The sequence below is a fragment of the Labrus bergylta genome, chromosome 1 (genome assembly GCF_963930695.1).
Source record: "Labrus bergylta chromosome 1, fLabBer1.1, whole genome shotgun sequence".
Lineage (NCBI taxonomy): Eukaryota > Metazoa > Chordata > Actinopteri > Labriformes > Labridae > Labrus > Labrus bergylta.
This window is the reverse complement of record NC_089195.1, coordinates 37,497,167-37,515,978: the sequence shown is the minus strand read 5'-3', so window position 1 is coordinate 37,515,978 and position 18,812 is coordinate 37,497,167. Positions and strand designations below refer to the sequence as shown.

Here is an 18,812-nt window from a genome sequence, read left to right as displayed (position 1 = left end):
GGGGGATCGAAGCGGCTGGGATGAGGGTCAGCACCTCCCAGTCCGAGGCCGTGGTCCTCTGCCGGAGAGCAGTGGGGAGGGAGGCTTTGCCCCAGGTGGAGGAGTTCAAGTATCTCGGGGTCTTGTTCACGAGTGAGGGTAGGCTGGAGCGCGAGATCGACAGACGGATTGGTGCGGCGTCAGCAGTAATGCAGGCGTTGTGCCGGACCGTTGTGGCAAAGAGGGGGCGGAGCCTGAAGGCAACGCTCTCGATCTACGGTCCAACCCTCACCTGTGGTCATGAGCTATGAAAGAATGAGATCGCGGATACAAGCGGAGGGGGAGGAGCTTAGACATTCAGGGGGAGGAGCTCGGAGTAGAGGATCCTCCTGGACGCCTCCCTTTAGAGGTTAGAGGAGACCCCGAACACGCTGGAGGGATTAAATATCCCGTCTGGCCTGGGAACGCCACAGACTCCCCCAGGAGGAGGAGCTAGGAGAGGGAAGTCTGACTTACTGCGCCTGCTGCCACCGCCACCCGACCTCGGAGAAGAGGAAGAAAACGGAGGGATGTACTCACCTGTCGACCACCTCGTTAAGAACGAGCTCCACCAGCTTCCTGTCCACGTTCTTCAGGTTCTTCACCTCTTTCTTCTTCTGTGGTGTCGACGTCGGCTCGCTGACTTTGACGATGTGACGGCTCGTTCTGCCCTGCAGGGGGAGCCCAAACAGGAAGTGTTTATTTAGTGTGACATCACAGGGGGAGCCCAAACAGGAAGTGTTTATTTACTGTGACATCACAGGGGGAGCCCAAACAGGAAGTGTTTATTTACTGTGACATCACAGGGGGAGCCCAAACAGGAAGTGTTTATTTACTGTGACATCACAGGGGGAGCCCAAACAGGAAGTGTTTATTTACTGTGACATCACAGGGGGAGCCCAAACAGGAAGTGTTTATTTACTGTGACATCACAGGGGGAGCCCAAACAGGAAGTGTTTATTTACTGTGACATCACAGGGGGAGCCCAAACAGGAAGTGTTTATTTACTGTGACATCACAGGGGGAGCCCAAACAGGAAGTGTTTATTTACTGTGACATCACAGGGGGAGCCCAAACAGGAAGTGTTTATTTACTGTGACATCACAGGGGGAGCCCAAACAGGAAGTGTTTATTTAGTGTGACATCACAGGGGGAGCCCAAACAGGAAGCGTTTATTTACTGTGACATCACAGGGGGAGCCCAAACAGGAAGCGTTTATTTACTGTGACATCACAGGGGGAGCATAAACATCATGCGTGACCTTTGACCCACCCTCCTGTGAGTGTGCACCGGGGGGCGCTGGGAGCTCAGGTGAGAGGCGCGTTGACGGCCCGCTAAGGAAGACGAGGACGAAGAACAGGAGGTGATTGGTCGGCTGGAGGGGGCGGGGTTAACAGGGTCTCTCTTTCTGAAGACACCTGCTGACCCCACACACACACACACACACACACACACACACACACACACACACACACACACACACACACACACACACACACACACACACACACACACACACACACACACACACACACACACACACACACACACACACACACACACACACACACACACACACACACACACACACACACACACACACACACACACACACACACACACACACACACACGTTAATACAGACTGAACTTTTCTTCTCTTCACTGAGGACAGGTGTGTGTGTGAGGACAGGTGTGTGAGGACAGGTGTGTGAGGACAGGTGTGTGAGGACAGGTGTGTGTGTGAGGACAGGTGTGTGAGGACAGGTGTGTGAGGACAGGTGTGTGAGGACAGGTGTGTGTGTGAGGACAGGTGTGTGAGGACAGGTGTGTGAGGACAGGTGTGTGTGTGAGGACAGGTGTGTGAGGACAGGTGTGTGAGGACAGGTGTGTGAGGACAGGTGTGTGTGTGAGGACAGGTGTGTGAGGACAGGTGTGTGAGGACAGGTGTGTGTTTGTGGACGTACCTGAAGCTGGACCCTGCAGGTCAGAGCTGGTGGTGTACGCGTCTCTCCGAGTCCCCGACTCTGAGAGAACCCTGACTGGAGGAACAAGAACCACGAGTAAGAACCAAGTCATTAAAGGAGAGACACCGTAAAGTAGAAGACCCGGGGGGGGGGGGGGGGGGGGCCGACCTAAAGTCTGCAGCCGCTCCCTCGCCATGATCAGGTTCGTGGTCATCTTGTTCTGCAGACGTCTGTCGCGCTCTCGTTTCTCTCCTGGAACAGAAACGAGGGAAAAACAACTTCAACGACCAGCGACAACCAAACATCAAGAGACCGTTAGCTTTAAACTCACCGCTTCCTGTGACCTGCACGGCGAGGCCTTTCTCCAGCTCGCTGATCCCTTGTTGGTACCAGCCCACCGCCAGCTGCTTGTCACCTGAGAACACGTCGGCCAATGAAAACCAACATCTTCTTTAAAAAGATCAATCATTTTTACACTTTCTTAGAGACAGATGTTGGTAAGTTTTAAAAACTAGCATGATTTTGAAAGTGGCATTCCCTCAGTGCTCCGTCTGCATATATATAAAAAAACAATGAGAAAACAAAACATTTATTATTATTTATTTAAGCTTTCTGTGAATGAGTTCATACACCTAAGTGACAGAGTTTGTCCACCAGAGGGCGCTGCTGGACTCTAAAATAAGACATGTATCTGGGTCACAGAACAGAACCCATGTGAGGGTCTGCGTGAGTCTGGTTTATGTAAGACTCCTTAAATCTCCTCAGGAGGACTACAGAGTCAGATATGTTAGCTTGATGTTTTAATCTCACAGACTTCATGTTTTAATTCACACGATGATGCATTAAACACCTTTTTATTATTCTGTTTGATCCTCTTACACAGACAGGACTGAACTACTCCTAATGAGAGGATTTAAATGTTTAACATGAAGAAGAAAGACTGAAGGATAGCTCCGTCTGTCAGCACCATAGACTGTAAAAAGAATAAATAATCAGCACGGTGAGATGTCTTTCACCTCTTTAATAAAGGGTCCTGATCTGAGTCAACATCACCACACTCAGGTGGTATTCTTAAGACACAGGCTCACTGTGCACACTGATCAGTAATGAGACTCAGACAGCCTGCAGGGATGCAGCACACTGACTCTATGATCTGTGAAAGAAACTGTGTGAAACTTTGTGCTCTCACGCCGGACTCCATACAAAAATCACTCATTTTAATGTGTGCTGAAAACAAACAGGAGCTTGTTCTAACAAACACTGACTGTGTTGACACAGAGACCTGTCATGGTCAGGTCTTTAACTCGGCATGCATCACATGAACCAAGCAGCGTGTTCCGGTGTGTGTATGGAGAAAGTGTGATCACTTTCACCGATAAACACATCGTTAAAATCACTGATTTTCAGATGGAGGTTTTGTGTGAGATACCTCGCTCGTCCTCATCGATCCTCAGCGCCGCAGAGATGAACTCGAAGGCCCGCCCGTGGTGACTCCTGACCCGGTCTCCTCGCTCCAGGCTCCCGCTGCTGTCACACTGCTCCTCGGCTCCGGGTTCGGCTCTGACGGCGGCCGTGGAGCGGGTCCACAACCGGCAGAGGAGCGCCCGGAGGAGGGACAGCACGGCCAGCAGCGGGTAGAACACCGACACCAGCACGCCCAGTTTACCGGGACCGGTCCCGTCACTGGCGGGCTGTGTGTCCGGGAGAGCCGCGGAGCTCATCCACGGCCATGTCCCAGCACACCGGGCTGGCTCAGCTCAGTCCAGAGACCCGGTTCGGATTAACGCGCTGCTGCTTACACACTTCTTCACGTTACCAGGCGGGTTAGACACAAAGTGTAGAGCGCCACCTGCTGGAATAAAGTGGAACTACTGTCTTTATTCATTTTTAATATCCGATTTTTGTGTTTAACTTTAATTTAACGTGACGTTATTTTATTTTTGACGTGGTACTAATGATTTTTTTAAATTAATATTTATCTTTCTTATATTTTTATTTTATTAAAACATGTTTCAGTATTATTTTTTTTCAATTAATTATTTTTAAATAATTATTTAATCATGTTATTAAAATTAATCTAGTAATTTCTTTTATTATTCAACAAATACATTCATGGACATCAGATGACTCTCGCTCGAGGTATCGCGTGGTTTTTTCGTGACGTCGTAGCACCACGTGACGCGCCAGCACCACGTGACGCGCCGATCAGCTGACTGCCGGGTTCCGGGTTGTCGGTCGGTGTTTACTTTGAAATCAGCTTCTTCTTCTTCTTCGATCTCCGCGGCTGAATCAGGTAAAGTCTTTCTATCAGATTATTAAAAGTCAAACCAGCAGCTTCAATCATGAATGTTTATTATTCGATCTGCGGTCGATTAAACGTCCTGACCGGAAGTCAACAAAGTGACCGTGACTTTAAAACAAACACATCCAGCTGCAGAGAGATGACATGTTAAAGTCAGGCTTTAAACTGTCTGTGGCTGTGACTGCAGGGGCGGGGCTAGAGGTCTGGGGGGGCCCAGGGGGGGGGGGAGGGGGGCCCAGCTGGGGGGGGGGTTCGCCTTCCTGCTTTATTTGATCATTAATATCGTAGAAAAATGAGACTACTGTGGCTTAGGCTTCTTACACTATGAAATACCAACAGGTATCCAGCCTCTAAAGTCATTCAAGCTGCCATCTTTGATATTCTGGAGCTGAAAGCGACCGTGTTTTGTAAACGGAGGTTCAGGTGTCGAACTAGCGGTCACTTTTAACGAGGTAAATTTGAAGAACTAAAATAAACTCTAAATGCAGAGTCGACTCCTCAGAGTGATTTAGGAAAACCAAATGCTTCACAAGATATTTTTCTGGTTACCATGGTAGCAACTTGTCAGTTACAGGTAGCCCCGCCCTGACTCCTCCCCCTCAGTCACCCATCATTCACTAAATGAACATCATGCTTGAACCTGGAGCTTCAGAGACCATAAATCAGCTGATCGTTGGAACATTTGATCCTCGTCTTCTTTAGAATCAGAACCGAGGCGTCGCCCCCTGCTGGTCATCAGAAAGAATGCAGGTTTCTCTCTAACAGCTTGTGTGCTTTGTGCAGCAGCCATGAACGCCTCCGACACCGACGAGGACTCGTATAACGAGAGGACGGCGTTGGTCCCGTCTGAGAATCCTGAGGTGCAGTCCTACAGCCCTGATGCTGACCACACCCCCCCTGACAGCACGCCATCCAAAAAGGTAAAGGTCAAAGTGGCCATATTGAATCTTTCAGTCTCGACTGATGATGGTGTAAAACGTTGCGTAACGCCGCTCTCTGCTTGTCCAGCCTCAGGTGACCAGGAGGGCGGGTCCGGCTGCAGCAGACGGCGTTGGTGGTGGCGGCGGTGGCAGCTCGGATCAGGAGGCAGATGCTGAGGATGAGGAGCTGACTCTGAAGTATGGAGCCAAACATGTCATCATGCTGTTCATCCCCGTCACGCTCTGCATGGTCGTGGTCGTCGCCACCATCAAGTCTGTCAGCTTCTACAGCGAGAAGACCGACCAGCGACTGTAAGTCCCCACGCCGCACGCCTCATGTATGACTCCTCCTCCGGGAACAGATAACCATCATATTTGTCCCCTCTAGGATCTACACGCCGTTCTCGGAGAACACGTCGTCTGTGGGCCGCCGGCTCCTCAACTCGGTCCTGAACACCATCATCATGATCAGCGTCATCGTGGTCATGACCATCCTGCTGGTCGTTCTCTACAAGTACCGCTGCTACAGGGTCAGAACCACTTCCTGTTTCTGGAAACAAACGAAGTCAAAGAATCAAAGAATTTAAAAATGATTCTCAAAGTGAGGATTGTGTTAGCGTTGGAGGCTAACGTTAGCTTATTCCATGCTAGTTTACCATCCGTGCCCTCTGTTGGTTTTTGTAATAACTTCGACCTCCACTAGGGGCAAAGTGGTCCAACTGTGGAAACATTAATTTACCTCTTATAGTGTTCATGTCTTTATATGTGATGTTTTGATCCAGCAGATGTCGCCCTTGAGCACCAGCATGAAACCAAAACAACTCACGCTGCATTGTTGTGTTAGCATGCTAATGCTAGCGATCTTTATTATGCTGGTATCTTCACACTGCATGTAAATGTACCTGAAATGAGCGTGATCTAGAAACACAGTTAAGCAGTGAGTACAGTATGTTATTCTTCTTTTCTCTAGTCCCTCAATTAAACAACTTTTATACACGAGGGGAGGAGTCAGCCGGCCGTCCTGGCGATGTAAACAAAGTGAAGATAGGACTCTGAAAACTCTGAAAACATCACAGACAGTGGGACTCGGGTGTTACACCCATTGTAGACAGTCATGACTCACAGAGTTATTTTCAGAGGAGATACTTGATTTATATTTAAGTGTGAAAAATCACATATGAAGCCTTTAAAGGGAAATCAAAGAGGACCCATAACTGAGCCCTGAGGTACTCCAGTAGTCAAAGGTAGCAGGTGGACGGTGATAAGAGGGTCAGATCAGATCGACAGGTGATGTCTGATCAGGTGTTTGTGCTCTTCAGTTCATCCAGGGCTGGCTCATCCTGTCCTCCCTCATGCTGCTCTTCTGGTTCAGCTTCATGTACCTGGGGTGAGTCCTGCTCCGTCCTTCTCTTTATTTAAACCCCGCCCCCACAGACAAAAAGAGTTTCTCTCTTTCTGTTTGTCAGCGAGGTGTTTAAGACGTACAACCTGGCGGTGGATTACCCGACCGTGGGGGTGATCATCTGGAACTTCGGGGCTGTGGGGATGATCTGTATCCACTGGAAGGGCCCGCTCCAGCTGCAGCAGGCCTACCTCATCCTCATCAGTGCCCTCATGGCCCTCGTCTTCATCAAGTACCTGCCCGAGTGGTCAGCCTGGGTCATCCTGGGCGCCATCTCCGTCTACGGTGAGTGTGTGATAACAGACACAGCGTGAACAACACTTTCAGGACCGACCAATCAGATAGCAGTACCAGTCTGTGTTTGTTTGTGTGGCTGCAGACCTGGTGGCCGTCCTCTCTCCTAAAGGTCCTCTCAGGATGTTGGTGGAGACGGCTCAGGAGCGGAACGAGCCCATCTTCCCCGCCCTCATCTACTCCTGTGAGTCCATTCACCTTTTAAACCTGCAGGGGGCGCTGTGTTCTGACCGGTCAGCTCATTTATTCTCCTGGAGAGTTTGTGCTCTTAGTCAGGAAGTTAGTCAATAATTGTCCAATCAGAATCACAGAGACCAGAAAGAGGAGGGGTTAGGGCGGGGCTGCCTATGACGTGTGTGTGTGTGTGTGTGTGTGTGTGTGTGTGTGTGTGTGTGTGTGTGTGTGTGTGTGTGTGTGTGTGTGTGTGTGTGTGTGTGTGTGTGTGTGTGTGTGTGTGTGTGTGTGTGTGTGTGTGTGTGTGTGTGTGTGTGTGTGTGTGTGTGTGTGTGTGTGTGTGTGTGTGTGTGTGTGTGCGCAGCGGCCATGATGTGGACGGTGGGGATGGCGAGCCCGATGGATGCCCAGCGCTCCGGACAGGAAACGGGTCAGAGAAGATTTTATTTTGTTTGTTTCAGTTCAGAATGATTTAAACTAAACTTCATTGTGTTGATGCTTTCATCATGATGCCATTTTGTTTTCAGACGAGGAGGCGGATCAGAGGAGCCAGGGGGCGGAGCCTGAGATACGACCGTCCCGCTCGTTTCCAGAGGACGACCTGGAGGAGGACAGTGAGTTCAGATCAGCTGACTGAGACGAATTTAACTCTAGAAACACAAGGTAACGTGTGTGTGTGTGTGTGTGTGTGTGTGTGTGTGTGTGTGTGTGTGTGTGTGTGTGTGTGTGTGTGTGTGTGTGTGTGTGTGTGTGTGTGTGTGTGTGTGTGTGTGTGTGTGTGTGTGTGTGTGTGTGTGTGTGTGTGTGTGTGTGTGTGTGTAGGAGGGGTGAAGCTCGGTCTCGGGGATTTCATCTTCTACAGCGTCCTGGTTGGAAAAGCTGCAGCGACAGGTGGAGACTGGAACACGACGCTCGCCTGCTTCGTCGCCATTCTCATTGTAAGTTTTCACAAAATTTTTTACACTTTACTTGTGCTCACCTGTATCTCACCTGTATCTCACCTGTGTTCACCTATATCTCACCTGTGTTCACCTATATCTCACCTGTGTTCACCTGTATCTCACCTGTTATCTCACCTGTATTCACCTATATCTCACCTGTGTTCACCTATATCTCACCTAAATCTCACCTGTGTTCACCTGTATCTCACCTGTGTTCACCTATATCTCACCTGAATCTCACCTGTGTTTACCTATATCTCACCTGTATCTCACCTGTTATCTCTCCTGTTATCTCACCTGTATTCACCTATATCTCACCTGTATCTCACCTGTTATCTCTCCTGTTATCTCACCTGTATTCACCTATATCTCACCTGTGTTCACCTATATCTCACCTGTATCTCACCTGTATCTCACCTGTGTTCACCTATATCTCACCTGTATTTCACCTGTATTTACCTATATCTCACCTGTGTTCACCTATATCGCTCCTATATCTCATCTGTGTTCACCTATATTTCACCTGTATCTCACCTGTATCTCACCTGTGTTCACCTGTATCTCACCTGTATCTCACCTGTGTTCACCTGTATCTCACCTGTGTTCACCTATATCTCACCTGTATCTCACCTGTTATCTCTCCTGTTATCTCACCTGTATCTCACCTGTATCTCACCTGTGTTCACCTGTATCTCACCTGTGTTCACCTATATCGCTCCTATATCTCACCTGTGTTCACCTATATCTCACCTGTGTTCACCTATATCGCTCCTATATCTCATCTGTGTTCACCTATATTTCACCTGTATCTCACCTGTATCTCACCTGTGTTCACCTGTATCTCACCTGTATCTCACCTGTGTTCACCTGTATCTCACCTGTATTCACCTATATCTCACCTGTGTTCACCTATATCTTACCTGTATCTCACCTGTGTTCACCTGTATCTCACCTATATCTCACCTGTGTTCACCTATTTCTCACCTGTATCTCACCTGTATCTCACCTGTGTTCACCTATATCTCACCTGTGTTCACCTGTATCTCACCTGTATCTCATCTGTGTTCACCTACAGTTGCAGGAAAAAGTATGTGAACCATTTTGAATTTCTTAGTTTTCTGATTAAATTGGTCATAAAATGTGTTCTGATCTTCATCTAAGTCTCAACAATAGACAAACACAGTCTGCTTAAACTAACACCACACAAACAATTCTATGTTTTCATGATTTGTTGAACACAACATGTAAACATTCACAGTGCAGGGTGGAAAAAGTATGAACCCCTAGGCTAATGATTTCTCCAAGAGCTAATTGGAGTCAGGAGTCAGCCAACCTGGAGTCCAATCAATGAGACGAGATTGGAGGTGTTGGTTAAAGCTGCCCTGCCCTATAAAAAACACACTCCAGTTTTGAGTTTGCTACTCTGAAGAAGCATTGGCTGATGTGAACCATGCCTCGCACAAAAGAGCTCTCAGAAGACCAACGATTAAGAATTGTTGACTTGCATGAAGCTGGAAAGGGTTACAAAAGACTCTCTAAAAGCCTCGATGTTCATCAGTCCATGGTAAGACAAATTGTCTATAAGTTCAGCACTGTTGCTACTCTCCCTAGCAGTGGCCGTCCTGTAAAGATGACTGCAAGAGCACATAAAGCTCAATGAGGTGAAGAAGAATCCTAGAGTGTCAGCTAAAGACTTACACAAATCTCTGGCACATGCTAACATCTCTGTTGACGAATCTACGATACGTAAAACACTAAACAAGAATGGAGTTCATGGGAGGACACCACGGAGAAAACCACTGCTGTCTCAAAAAAACATTGCTGCATGTTTGAAGTTTGCAGAAGAGCACCTGGCTGTTCCACAGCACTACTGGCAAAACTTCCTGTGGACAGATGAAACCAAAGTTGAGTTGTTTGGAAGGAACACACAACACTATGTGTGGAGAGAAAAAGGCACAGCACACCAACATCAAAACCTCATCCCAACTGTGACGTATGGTGGAGGGGGCATCGTGGGGGCTGCTTTGCTGCATCAGGGCCTGGACAGATTGCTATCATCGACGGAAAAATGAATTCCAAAGTTTATCAAGACATTTTGCAGGAAAACTTAAGACCATCTGTCCACCAACTGAAGCTCAACAGAAGATGAATGATGCAACAGGACAACGACCCAAAGCACAGAAGTAAATCAACAACAGAAGAAAATACGCCTTCTGGAGTGGCCCAGTCAGAGTCCTGACCTCAACCTGATAGAGATGCTGTGGCATGACCTCAAGAGAGCGATTCACACCAGACATCCCGAGAATATTGCTGAACTGAAACAGTTTTGTAAAGAGGAATGGTCCAACATTCCTCCTGACCGTTGTGCAGGTCTGATCTGCAACTACAGGAAACGTTTGGTTGAGGTTATTGCTGCCAAAGGAGGGTCAACCAGTTATTAAATCCAAGGGTTCACATACGTTTTCCACCCTGCACTGTGAATGTTTACATGTTGTGTTCAACAAATCATGAAAACATAGAATTGTTTGTGTGGTATTAGTTTAAGCAGACTGTGTTTGTCTATTGTTGAGACTTAGATGAAGACCAGAACACATTTTATGACCAATTTAATCAGAAAACTAAGAAATTCAAAAGGGTTCAAATACTTTTTCCTGCAACTGTATATCTCACCTTTGCTCACCTGTCTCAGGGCCTGTGTCTGACTCTGCTGCTGTTGGCGATCTTTAAGCGAGCGTTACCGGCGTTGCCGATCTCCATCGCCTTCGGCCTCGTCTTCTACTTCTCCACGGACTTCCTGGTTCAGCCGTTCATGGACAACCTGGCCGCTCACCAGTTCTATATCTGACAGAAGCCCCGCCTCCTAACCTTCCATGCACAAAGACTGTCCCTGTTCCTGTGCAGGTGATCCACCTGTCCGTTTGAAGAACACGATGCATTAATCAAAACACAGGAAGTGATGTAATGCAGACGCAGGAAGCTCAGGTGTGTTTCTGATCACCTGCTAAACAAACATTTGAAGGAAAGTTCCACCTCAAACCTTGTACCTCCTCACACCTGTAGAGTCTCTGTAACGCTTCTGACGGGACGATTCAACTCTCGCTGTGATGTTTGTTCGTCAAACACCACGGCTGCTTCTGATTGGCCGACGCTCCTGTCAGTCAAAACACGCCCAAACATTCCTGTGTTTTTTTTCTGGATAAATTTACATGAATTCGTTTTCTCTCTTCCTGAGTTTTTTTTAGCTTTCTGACATGGCTCGTCCTGATTGGTCCACACAGACTGAGAACACGCCCCCACATTAACCTCCCCGTCACACACGTCTGATTTAAAAACTACCGCTAACGAGCCGTCAGGTAGCTCAGTGTCTCCATGGCAATGAGTACAGCAGCTTCACTCTGGTTGCTTTCATGAAACACTCAAATATAAATCTTACCTTCAGGTCGAGTTCACTTTGAACCAAACTTTATTTAAACACGTTCAGAAAAACGTTTGAAAAAGTGAGCGAACAGGAAGCTCATTAAAATAAACTTTTTCAAACACGAGTCTGCGTACGGACCATGACGGTTAAAATAGGACTAAAAACCTCTGAGGTTTCAAAAACTCGTTAAGTTTATCGTAAACGTACGACTTTTTCACCTAAAAAAAAAAAAAAAACTACGAGATAAATTTCTTCTACATTAACGACTCATCATTTCGTACTTACAAGGTTTTTGTCTCGTATAATTACTATAATCTCAAAAGAGTAAAATATCTCGTAACGTACGACTTATCATCGGAAAGATGTCGGGTTAAATTCCTCGTGAAATAACGACTTTTGAATCTCATAAATTCTGATTTGAGTTTTAAGCACATTAACGACTTTATAAACTCAAACTGGGAGAATTATTTGTTGAAAATTACGAAGTTTTAATAAAAAATATTTTTTATTAAATTTATGACTTTATAGTCAAATATTCTGCGTTAATTTTTTTTAAAAGCATAAATTTTTTTTTAATTAAAAGCATTAGCATTAAGCTAGTTTAGCTCCAAAAACGTACCTGAGTATCTGACTTTTCTACTAAGAGAGCAGCGATCATAGCGGAGCGCCTCCTGGTGGCCGTGAACAACTTCAGTTACTTTCAGGTTTAAGGTGGAATTTTCCCAGAATTCATTCAGTTCCAGGTTTTTAATATTATAACAAAGAACGAATCTCTCTGCTGTAAAGTTTAAATTAGTCAGACTAGACGGAGTTTAAAGAAACTTGATGTGCTCGGTGAAAAAGAGATTTAGTTAGAACTTCATTAATCCAGCAGGAAACAACGATTCATCAATTGTTTCCTTTTAGGATAGAAACATATTTTATTATCTATTAATCTGAGTTATCCACATCTCTGTTTCTGGTTTTGATGTTTTTCTTTTGTAAATATTATAATAAATGAAATATCTTTTCAAACTTTCAACCTTCTCTTTGAATCCATCTTTTCTATGTTGACTCCGCGAGGCAGATATGAACACGTTTTCTAAAGGAGAAATATGTAACTCTGACACCTGGTGTTTAAAACGGGTACTGCACAAGCAACAACCTCTGGGGTTTAAAAATGAAGCAGATGCAGAAGTGTTAAATCCTGCAGTTCCTGGAGTGTCCACTAGAGGCTGGCTGCAGAAGCACAGGAAGTCACATACACACCCATTCTAAAAAGCCTGTTTTTACAGCAGAGATGAACATGTTTAAAGCCTGGTTCAAAAAACCAAATAGGTGTGATTAGCTCATGTCTCGATGGACACACACTGTACGGGGGGGGGGTGAATGTTTTGATGACTCATCAGTTTTTTGTTTTTTTTAAGATTTATTTTGGGCTTTTCGTGCCTTTAATGCAGAGAGAGGACAGTGGATAGAGTTGGAAACCAGGGAGAGAGAGCGGGGAATGACATGCGGAAGGGGGCCATGGGTGGAAGCGAGCCTGGGCCTGCCGCTCAAGATGAGAGTCTCAACACTTGGGACGCGCGCCCTAACGATTGCGCCACCAGCGCGCCCCGACTCATCAGTTTTGATTGAAATCCTCTGTAAAGATTCAATAAATGTTCCCATTATTAGATCATGCTTTCAATGTTTGTTTTTTTGAGTACTTCTGCTTCCTCTCACAGTCCATAGACATGCTCGTTAGGTTAACTGCTGACTCTAAATCACCTGTAGGTGTGAATGTGAGTGTGGCTGGTTGTCAGCCCTGTGATTGGCTGGTGAACAGTCCAGGGTGTAACCCCGCCTCTCACCCAGTAACTCCTGACTGACCAGTCTGTGTGTTTCTCTGTCTCTCTTTAATCGTCTTCACATGGTAATGTTTGAGATATGAAGACAAACTCATAGATAACATTCACAGCATCCCTGCCTCTGACCTGTTTCAAGCTTCAACTTGTTCGAATGGTTTTTGTGTCCAAGCAGGAAAAGGGAAAATTAAATGAAGTTTTCACACACGGCCTCTCAAACAACATCACCCGACCTTTATTCTCCCTTCGATCAGAAAAATGTACAAGTCATCAGTTTGTCTTGAATCAGGACGATGTCGTCTTAGAGTTTTAATACAAACATGAAACATGAATCTGCAGAGAGACAGACCACAGCTTCAGAGTAAACTAAACATTCAGGAACATGACACCAGATAACTCGTTGTATACATAGACAGAAAACATACAGAAACCAGGTGTTTGGAGAGGCACAGGAAGCGATTCCTTCATCGTCGACTCTCTCTCCCGTCCTCACAGGATGAACGGGATGAGAGCTTTCCTGGAGGGGGGGTAGTCCTCGAACCTCTGCAGGTAATCTCTGAAAGACAGAAAGAAAGAAGGTCGGAGAGCGTGAAAACTCAAAACAAACAAACAAACAGGACATAAAAACAAAATGGTCTGAATCAGAGATTATTAATCAGCTGAAGCCTCTGACCTCTGTTAGTACTCATCCTGGTCTCCCTGTACCTGACCCCTGAAGTCCAGACTTCATACTCAGACCAAAGGGGTTCAAACTTAACTGCTGGCTTTGTTTACAACTAGATTAGAAAACTACCTGCTGGGCTCAAGACCAATCAGATCGTCTAGCCGGGGTTCATGTGTCCAATCAGAGACAGAGCTACCTGTAGAGCTCCTGACCAATCAATCAGAGACAGAGCTACCTGTAGAGCTGCTGACCAATCAGAGACAGAGCTCCCTGTAGAGCTGCTGACCAATCAATCAGAGACAGAGCTCCCTGTAGAGCTGCTGACCAATCAGAGACAGAGCTACCTGTAGAGCTGCTGACCAATCAATCAGAGACAGAGCTCCCTGTAGAGCTGCTGTCCAATCAGAGACAGAGCTACCTGTAGAGCTGCTGTCCAATCAGAGACAGAGCTCCCTGTAGAGCTGCTGACCAATCAATCAGAGACAGAGCTCCCTGTAGAGCTGCTGACCAATCAATCAGAGACAGAGCTACCTGTAGAGCTGCTGACCAATCAATCAGAGACAGAGCTCCCTGTAGAGCTGCTGTCCAATCAGAGACAGAGCTACCTGTAGAGCTGCTGACCAATCAATCAGAGACAGAGCTACCTGTAGAGCTGCTGACCAATCAATCAGAGACAGAGCTACCTGTAGAGCTGCTGACTAATCAGAGACAGAGCTACCTGTAGAGCTGCTGACCAATCAATCAGAGACAGAGCTACCTGTAGAGCTGCTGACCAATCAGAGACAGAGCTACCTTTAGAGCTGCTGACCAATCAATCAGAGACAGAGCTACCTGTAGAGCTGCTGACCAATCAATCAGAGACAGAGCTACCTGTAGAGCTGCTGACCAATCAATCAGAGACAGAGCTACCTGTAGAGCTGCTGACCAATCAATCAGAGACAGAGCTACCTGTAGAGCTGGAGAACAATCAATCAGAGACAGAGCTACCTGTAGAGCTGCTGACCAATCAGAGACAGAGCTACCTGTAGAGCTGCTGACCAATCAATCAGAGACAGAGCTACCTGTAGAGCTGGAGAACAATCAGAGACAGAGCTACCTGTAGAGCTGCTGACCAATCAATCAGAGACAGAGCTACCTGTAGAGCTGGAGAACAATCAGAGACAGAGCTACCTTTAGAGCTGCTGACCAATCAATCAGAGACAGAGCTACCTGTAGAGCTGCTGACCAATCAATCAGAGACAGAGCTACCTGTAGAGCTGCTGACCAATCAATCAGAGACAGAGCTACCTGTAGAGCTGGAGAACAATCAATCAGAGACAGAGCTACCTGTAGAGCTGCTGACCAATCAGAGACAGAGCTACCTGTAGAGCTGCTGACCAATCAATCAGAGACAGAGCTACCTGTAGAGCTGGAGAACAATCAGAGACAGAGCTACCTGTAGAGCTGCTGACCAATCAATCAGAGACAGAGCTACCTGTAGAGCTGGAGAACAATCAGAGACAGAGCTACCTGTAGAGCTGCTGACCAATCAGAGACAGAGCTACCTGTAGAGCTGGAGAACAATTAGAGACAGAGCTACCTGTAGAGCTGGTAGTTGCTGCATTCAGGGGGTGTCGGAAACATCGGGAAAACAAGCTTCTGAGTTGTAAAATCGGAAGAGTAGAGTCGGAACAAAACGACTTCCCGACCTGACGTCAGAATTGTCGTCACATGGGGGAAAATATGTTACACTGGGATCACCGAGCAGCACCTGAATGCATCATCTCTACCTGTGGTAGTGACAGGCTCTGGGTCCAATGGAGCAGGCGGTGAACAGAGCGAAGGCGAATGACGGTAAACTCCACGCCGCCAAGGCGAAGCCGAACCACTCCACGATCTCTCCGAAGTAATTAGCTCCGGACACGAAGTGAAACATTCCTCCTGAGGAGACACAACGAGCAGGTGTTACGAGACAGCTGATGTCCAATCACAGCAGGGCATGATGTGTGTATGATGATGTCACCATGAGGGGTCCTGTAGGCGGTCTCTCCCGGTCTCCTGAGGCTCCGCAGGATGTGGTCACTGTGGATGTTGATGACCATCCCGACCCCGAACAAAACCAGACCTTCATCACACACACACACACACACACACACACACACACACACACACACACACACACACACACACACACACACACACACACACACACACACACACACACACACACACACACACACACACACACACACACACACACACACACAGGTGATCAGGTGATGATGTGATCAGGTGATCAGGTGATGATGTGATCAGGTGATCATGACTCACCTGCAGCAATGCGAGCGTGTGTGAGCCAGGTGTGCTCAAAGCGTGCACAGTGCAGCAGGTGGTGTCCCTGCAGGAAGCCGTTGAGCGAGCAGAAGACGGCGGCGTACAGGACGAAGGACAGCGGGACGGGTCGCCCTCTGCTCAGGAAGCTGTAGATTAAACTCCTGAAGGAAACACACGCAGGTCACTTCCTGTTTATCATGCCGCTAGGCCATCTGTCCCCATACAGGTCGTTTTATAAAAGAACTGCTGTGTGGCCCCTCCCCCTCTGACCCTGCTGTGTGGCCCCTCCCCCTCTGACCCTGCTGTGTGGCCCCTCCCCCTCTGAACCTGCTGTGTGGCCCCTCCCCCTCTGAACCTGCTGTGTGGCCCCTCCCCCTCTGACCCTGCTGTGTGGCCCCTCCCCCTCTGAACCTGCTGTGTGGCCCCTCCCCCTCTGACCCTGCTGTGTAGCCCCTCCCCCTCTGAACCTGCTGTGTGGCCCCTCCCCCTCTGACCCTGCTGTGTGGCCCCTCCCCCTCTGACCCTGCTGTGTGGCCCCTCCCCCTCTGAACCTGCTGTGTGGCCCCTCCCCCTCTGAACCTGCTGTGTAGCCCCTCCCCCTCTGAACCTGCAGCGACCTCACAGCAGACGTCATGTGAGAAAGTCAGAGTGAGCTGATGTGAGAACACAGCAGTGGGAGGGGCCAGTGGGAGGGGTGGTGGGAGGGGCCAGTGGGAGGGGCCAGTGGGAGGGGTGGTGGGAGGGGCCAGTGGGAGGGGTGGTGACCTTTATTCCCTGTGATCGCTGCACGACCATAGACTGTCTGCACGCCACCTCTACCATCTCCGTGCTCTAATCAACCTGCTGCTGCATGTTTCCTGTTCTCCACGATGTTCTTCTTTACTTCACACTTTGTGTCACATTTATTTCAAAAATAGATTTTTGGTCTCGTCTCAGTGAGGGGGGTAAAACACTACGCCCCCCCCCCCCCTTCAAAACTCATGACACTGTTTACACTTCTTGTACTGATCTGTTACTCTGAGGACACTGTGAGTTGCATGTGGACACTCAGGTCCCTCCCTACCTGACTCAGGTCCCTCCCTACCTGACTCAGGTCCCTCCCTACCTGACTCAGGTCCCGACCTGACTCAGGTCCCTCCCTACCTGACTCAGGTCCCTCCCTACATGACTCAGGTCCCTCCCTACCTGACTCAGGTCCCTCCCTACCTGACTCAGGTCCCTCCCTACCTGACTCAGGTCCCTCCCTACCTGACTCAGGTCCCGACCTGACTCAGGTCCCTCCCTACCTGACTCAGGTCCCTCCCTACCTGACTCAGGTCCCTACCTGACTCAGGTCCCTCCCTACCTGACTCAGGTCCCTACATGACTCAGGTCCCTACATTACTCAGGTCCCTCCCTACCTGACTCAGGTCCCGACCTGACTCAGGTCCCTCCCTACCTGACTCAGGTCCCGACCTACCTGACTCAGGTCCCGACCTGACTCAGGTCCCTACCTGGACTGAACTGAGTCCACAATCTGTCAGCAGTGAAGTCAGGAGGAACATCAGAAAGATTTCTATGAGGAACTAAAAGTTTCTTCTGCTTCCTGTTTGTTCACACCCTAAAGTCTGCCAAAGTCTGCCTCTCTCTAAAGTCCCCCCCCCCCCCCCTCTCTAAAGTCACCCCCCCCCCCCTTTAAGACCTCTGACCTGTGGAAGTAGTGCAGCACGAAGGTGCAGAGCAGCAGCGTCCTCCCGGTGCTCCGTCCGCCCCTCCCCGGCTCGGTGAGCTCCTCCTCGGGCAGCAGCAGCAGCAGCAGCGGCAGCAGGAAGGCTGGCACCTCCTGCAGGAACCACCCGAGCCGGGCCGGGCAGCAGAACCCCCCCGCCAGGCTGTACCTGCCGTACGGCGCGCACTTCCGCCTCTGACGAAGCAGGTAGGCCACGCCCCCCACGATCAGAACCCAGCTCAGGTACGAGACGGCGACATCATGGCACTCCATCAGCTCGCTGCTGATCGGCTCAACTCGGCTGTTTCCGGACACGCGTGAGGAGGGGAGGGCTCTCTGGGATCATCTGGTTCAGATTAAAACACTTTGTTTCGGTTGAACTCGGCAGTTTTCGGACTTTCCTCTGAACTTGGATTTTTAGACAAATATTTGAACTGAACATGTTTTAATCATTGTTCCGTTTTTCTGCCTCAGGGCTGCTCGCTCGGATTCTCTGTTAAAATCTTTTTATGATTCACTCCTCCTCCTGACGTCACTCATTACAGGTAAAAGAATCAACACTTCTTCCATGTCTTCTGTATATTTATATTTACATCCTTCATATCTCCTCCCTGAGCTTCTCAACATCACTCATGGTCCGCGCTTTGGTTGTTAGATATTTTTTCTATATTTGTTATGTTGCATTTAAGAGCAGCTGTACCGACCACGTTTCCCCCCCCCCCCCCCCCAAAAAAACCTGATTCTAAAAAACCACTGCCTCGTCTGCGTAAGATTTACACATGCCTTATGAAATTAAACTCAAAGTGGTCCAAGAACAGAGCCTTGAGGGACTCCTGCAGGACAGCCATGAGAGACAGATTTGAAGT

At 48.2% G+C, this 18,812-nt stretch overlaps 4 protein-coding genes and 1 long non-coding RNA gene across 6 annotated transcripts in view; 2 read left to right on the top strand and 3 right to left on the bottom strand.

Annotated features, from left to right (window-relative positions):
- Nucleotides 1-558: 558 nt before the first annotated feature.
- spast (spastin) lies at nucleotides 559-3,705 on the bottom strand (the record flags this gene model as incomplete). Its single annotated transcript, XM_065955806.1, is given in 5 exon segments — nucleotides 559-689; nucleotides 1,985-2,059; nucleotides 2,178-2,236; nucleotides 2,316-2,399; nucleotides 3,414-3,705. Coding segments are annotated over 5 exon segments (641 nt in total), but the record flags the coding sequence as incomplete, so codon positions are not given.
- Nucleotides 3,706-4,120: 415 nt separating this feature from the next.
- On the top strand, nucleotides 4,121-12,456 carry psen2 (presenilin 2). 2 transcript variants are annotated; one of them, XM_020656144.3, is made up of 11 exons: nucleotides 4,121-4,277; nucleotides 5,070-5,206; nucleotides 5,295-5,518; nucleotides 5,595-5,736; nucleotides 6,526-6,593; nucleotides 6,673-6,893; nucleotides 6,988-7,086; nucleotides 7,441-7,506; nucleotides 7,604-7,690; nucleotides 7,899-8,014; nucleotides 10,707-12,456. In XM_020656144.3, exons 2-11 carry the CDS (start codon nucleotides 5,075-5,077, stop codon nucleotides 10,860-10,862), a joined length of 1,311 nt encoding a protein of 436 aa, XP_020511800.2. In that variant the 5' UTR covers nucleotides 4,121-4,277; nucleotides 5,070-5,074; the 3' UTR covers nucleotides 10,863-12,456. The 2 variants fall into 2 exon arrangements, with proteins under 2 accessions (XP_020511800.2, XP_065816880.1); XM_065960808.1 differs by having other exon boundaries at nucleotides 4,128-4,277; nucleotides 5,073-5,206.
- LOC136180740 (uncharacterized) lies at nucleotides 7,298-8,156 on the bottom strand. The gene is made up of 2 exons (XR_010667368.1): nucleotides 8,109-8,156; nucleotides 7,298-8,055 (listed from the first exon to the last, which is right to left on the bottom strand). It is a non-coding gene; the product is annotated as an uncharacterized lncRNA (long non-coding RNA).
- A 1,019-nt stretch (nucleotides 12,457-13,475) lies between the features above and the next one.
- LOC110000794 (3-oxo-5-alpha-steroid 4-dehydrogenase 2-like) lies at nucleotides 13,476-18,219 on the bottom strand. Its single transcript, XM_020656155.3, has 5 exons — nucleotides 17,927-18,219; nucleotides 16,236-16,399; nucleotides 15,928-16,029; nucleotides 15,695-15,845; nucleotides 13,476-13,817 (listed from the first exon to the last, which is right to left on the bottom strand). The coding sequence occupies exons 1-5, from the start codon at nucleotides 18,217-18,219 to the stop codon at nucleotides 13,751-13,753; spliced, it is 777 nt and encodes a 258-aa protein (XP_020511811.1). The 3' UTR covers nucleotides 13,476-13,750.
- Nucleotides 18,149-18,812, top strand: part of dpy30 (dpy-30 histone methyltransferase complex regulatory subunit) — a 9,476-nt gene continuing 8,812 nt past the window's right edge. Inside the window, exons 1-2 of the mRNA XM_065960809.1 lie at nucleotides 18,149-18,263; nucleotides 18,421-18,491. Of these exons, the coding sequence (XP_065816881.1) occupies nucleotides 18,208-18,263; nucleotides 18,421-18,491 (127 nt within the window). The 5' untranslated portion in view covers nucleotides 18,149-18,207. The remainder of the gene's footprint in view (nucleotides 18,264-18,420; nucleotides 18,492-18,812) is intronic.

Coding starts and splice junctions, on each gene's coding strand:
- psen2 (XM_020656144.3), top strand. CDS start 5,075: ATGAACGCCTCCGACACCGACGAGGACTCGTATAACGAGAGGACGGCG. Junction 7,691..7,898: donor GGACGACCTGGAGGAGGACA/GTGAGTTCAGAT, acceptor GTGTGTGTGTAG/GAGGGGTGAAGCTCGGTCTC. Junction 8,015..10,706: donor GCTTCGTCGCCATTCTCATT/GTAAGTTTTCAC, acceptor CACCTGTCTCAG/GGCCTGTGTCTGACTCTGCT.
- LOC110000794 (XM_020656155.3), bottom strand. CDS start 18,219: ATGGAGTGCCATGATGTCGCCGTCTCGTACCTGAGCTGGGTTCTGATC. Junction 16,030..16,235: donor ACACGCTCGCATTGCTGCAG/GTGAGTCATGAT, acceptor TGTGTGATGAAG/GTCTGGTTTTGTTCGGGGTC. Junction 15,846..15,927: donor CGCCTACAGGACCCCTCATG/GTGACATCATCA, acceptor GTGTCTCCTCAG/GAGGAATGTTTCACTTCGTG.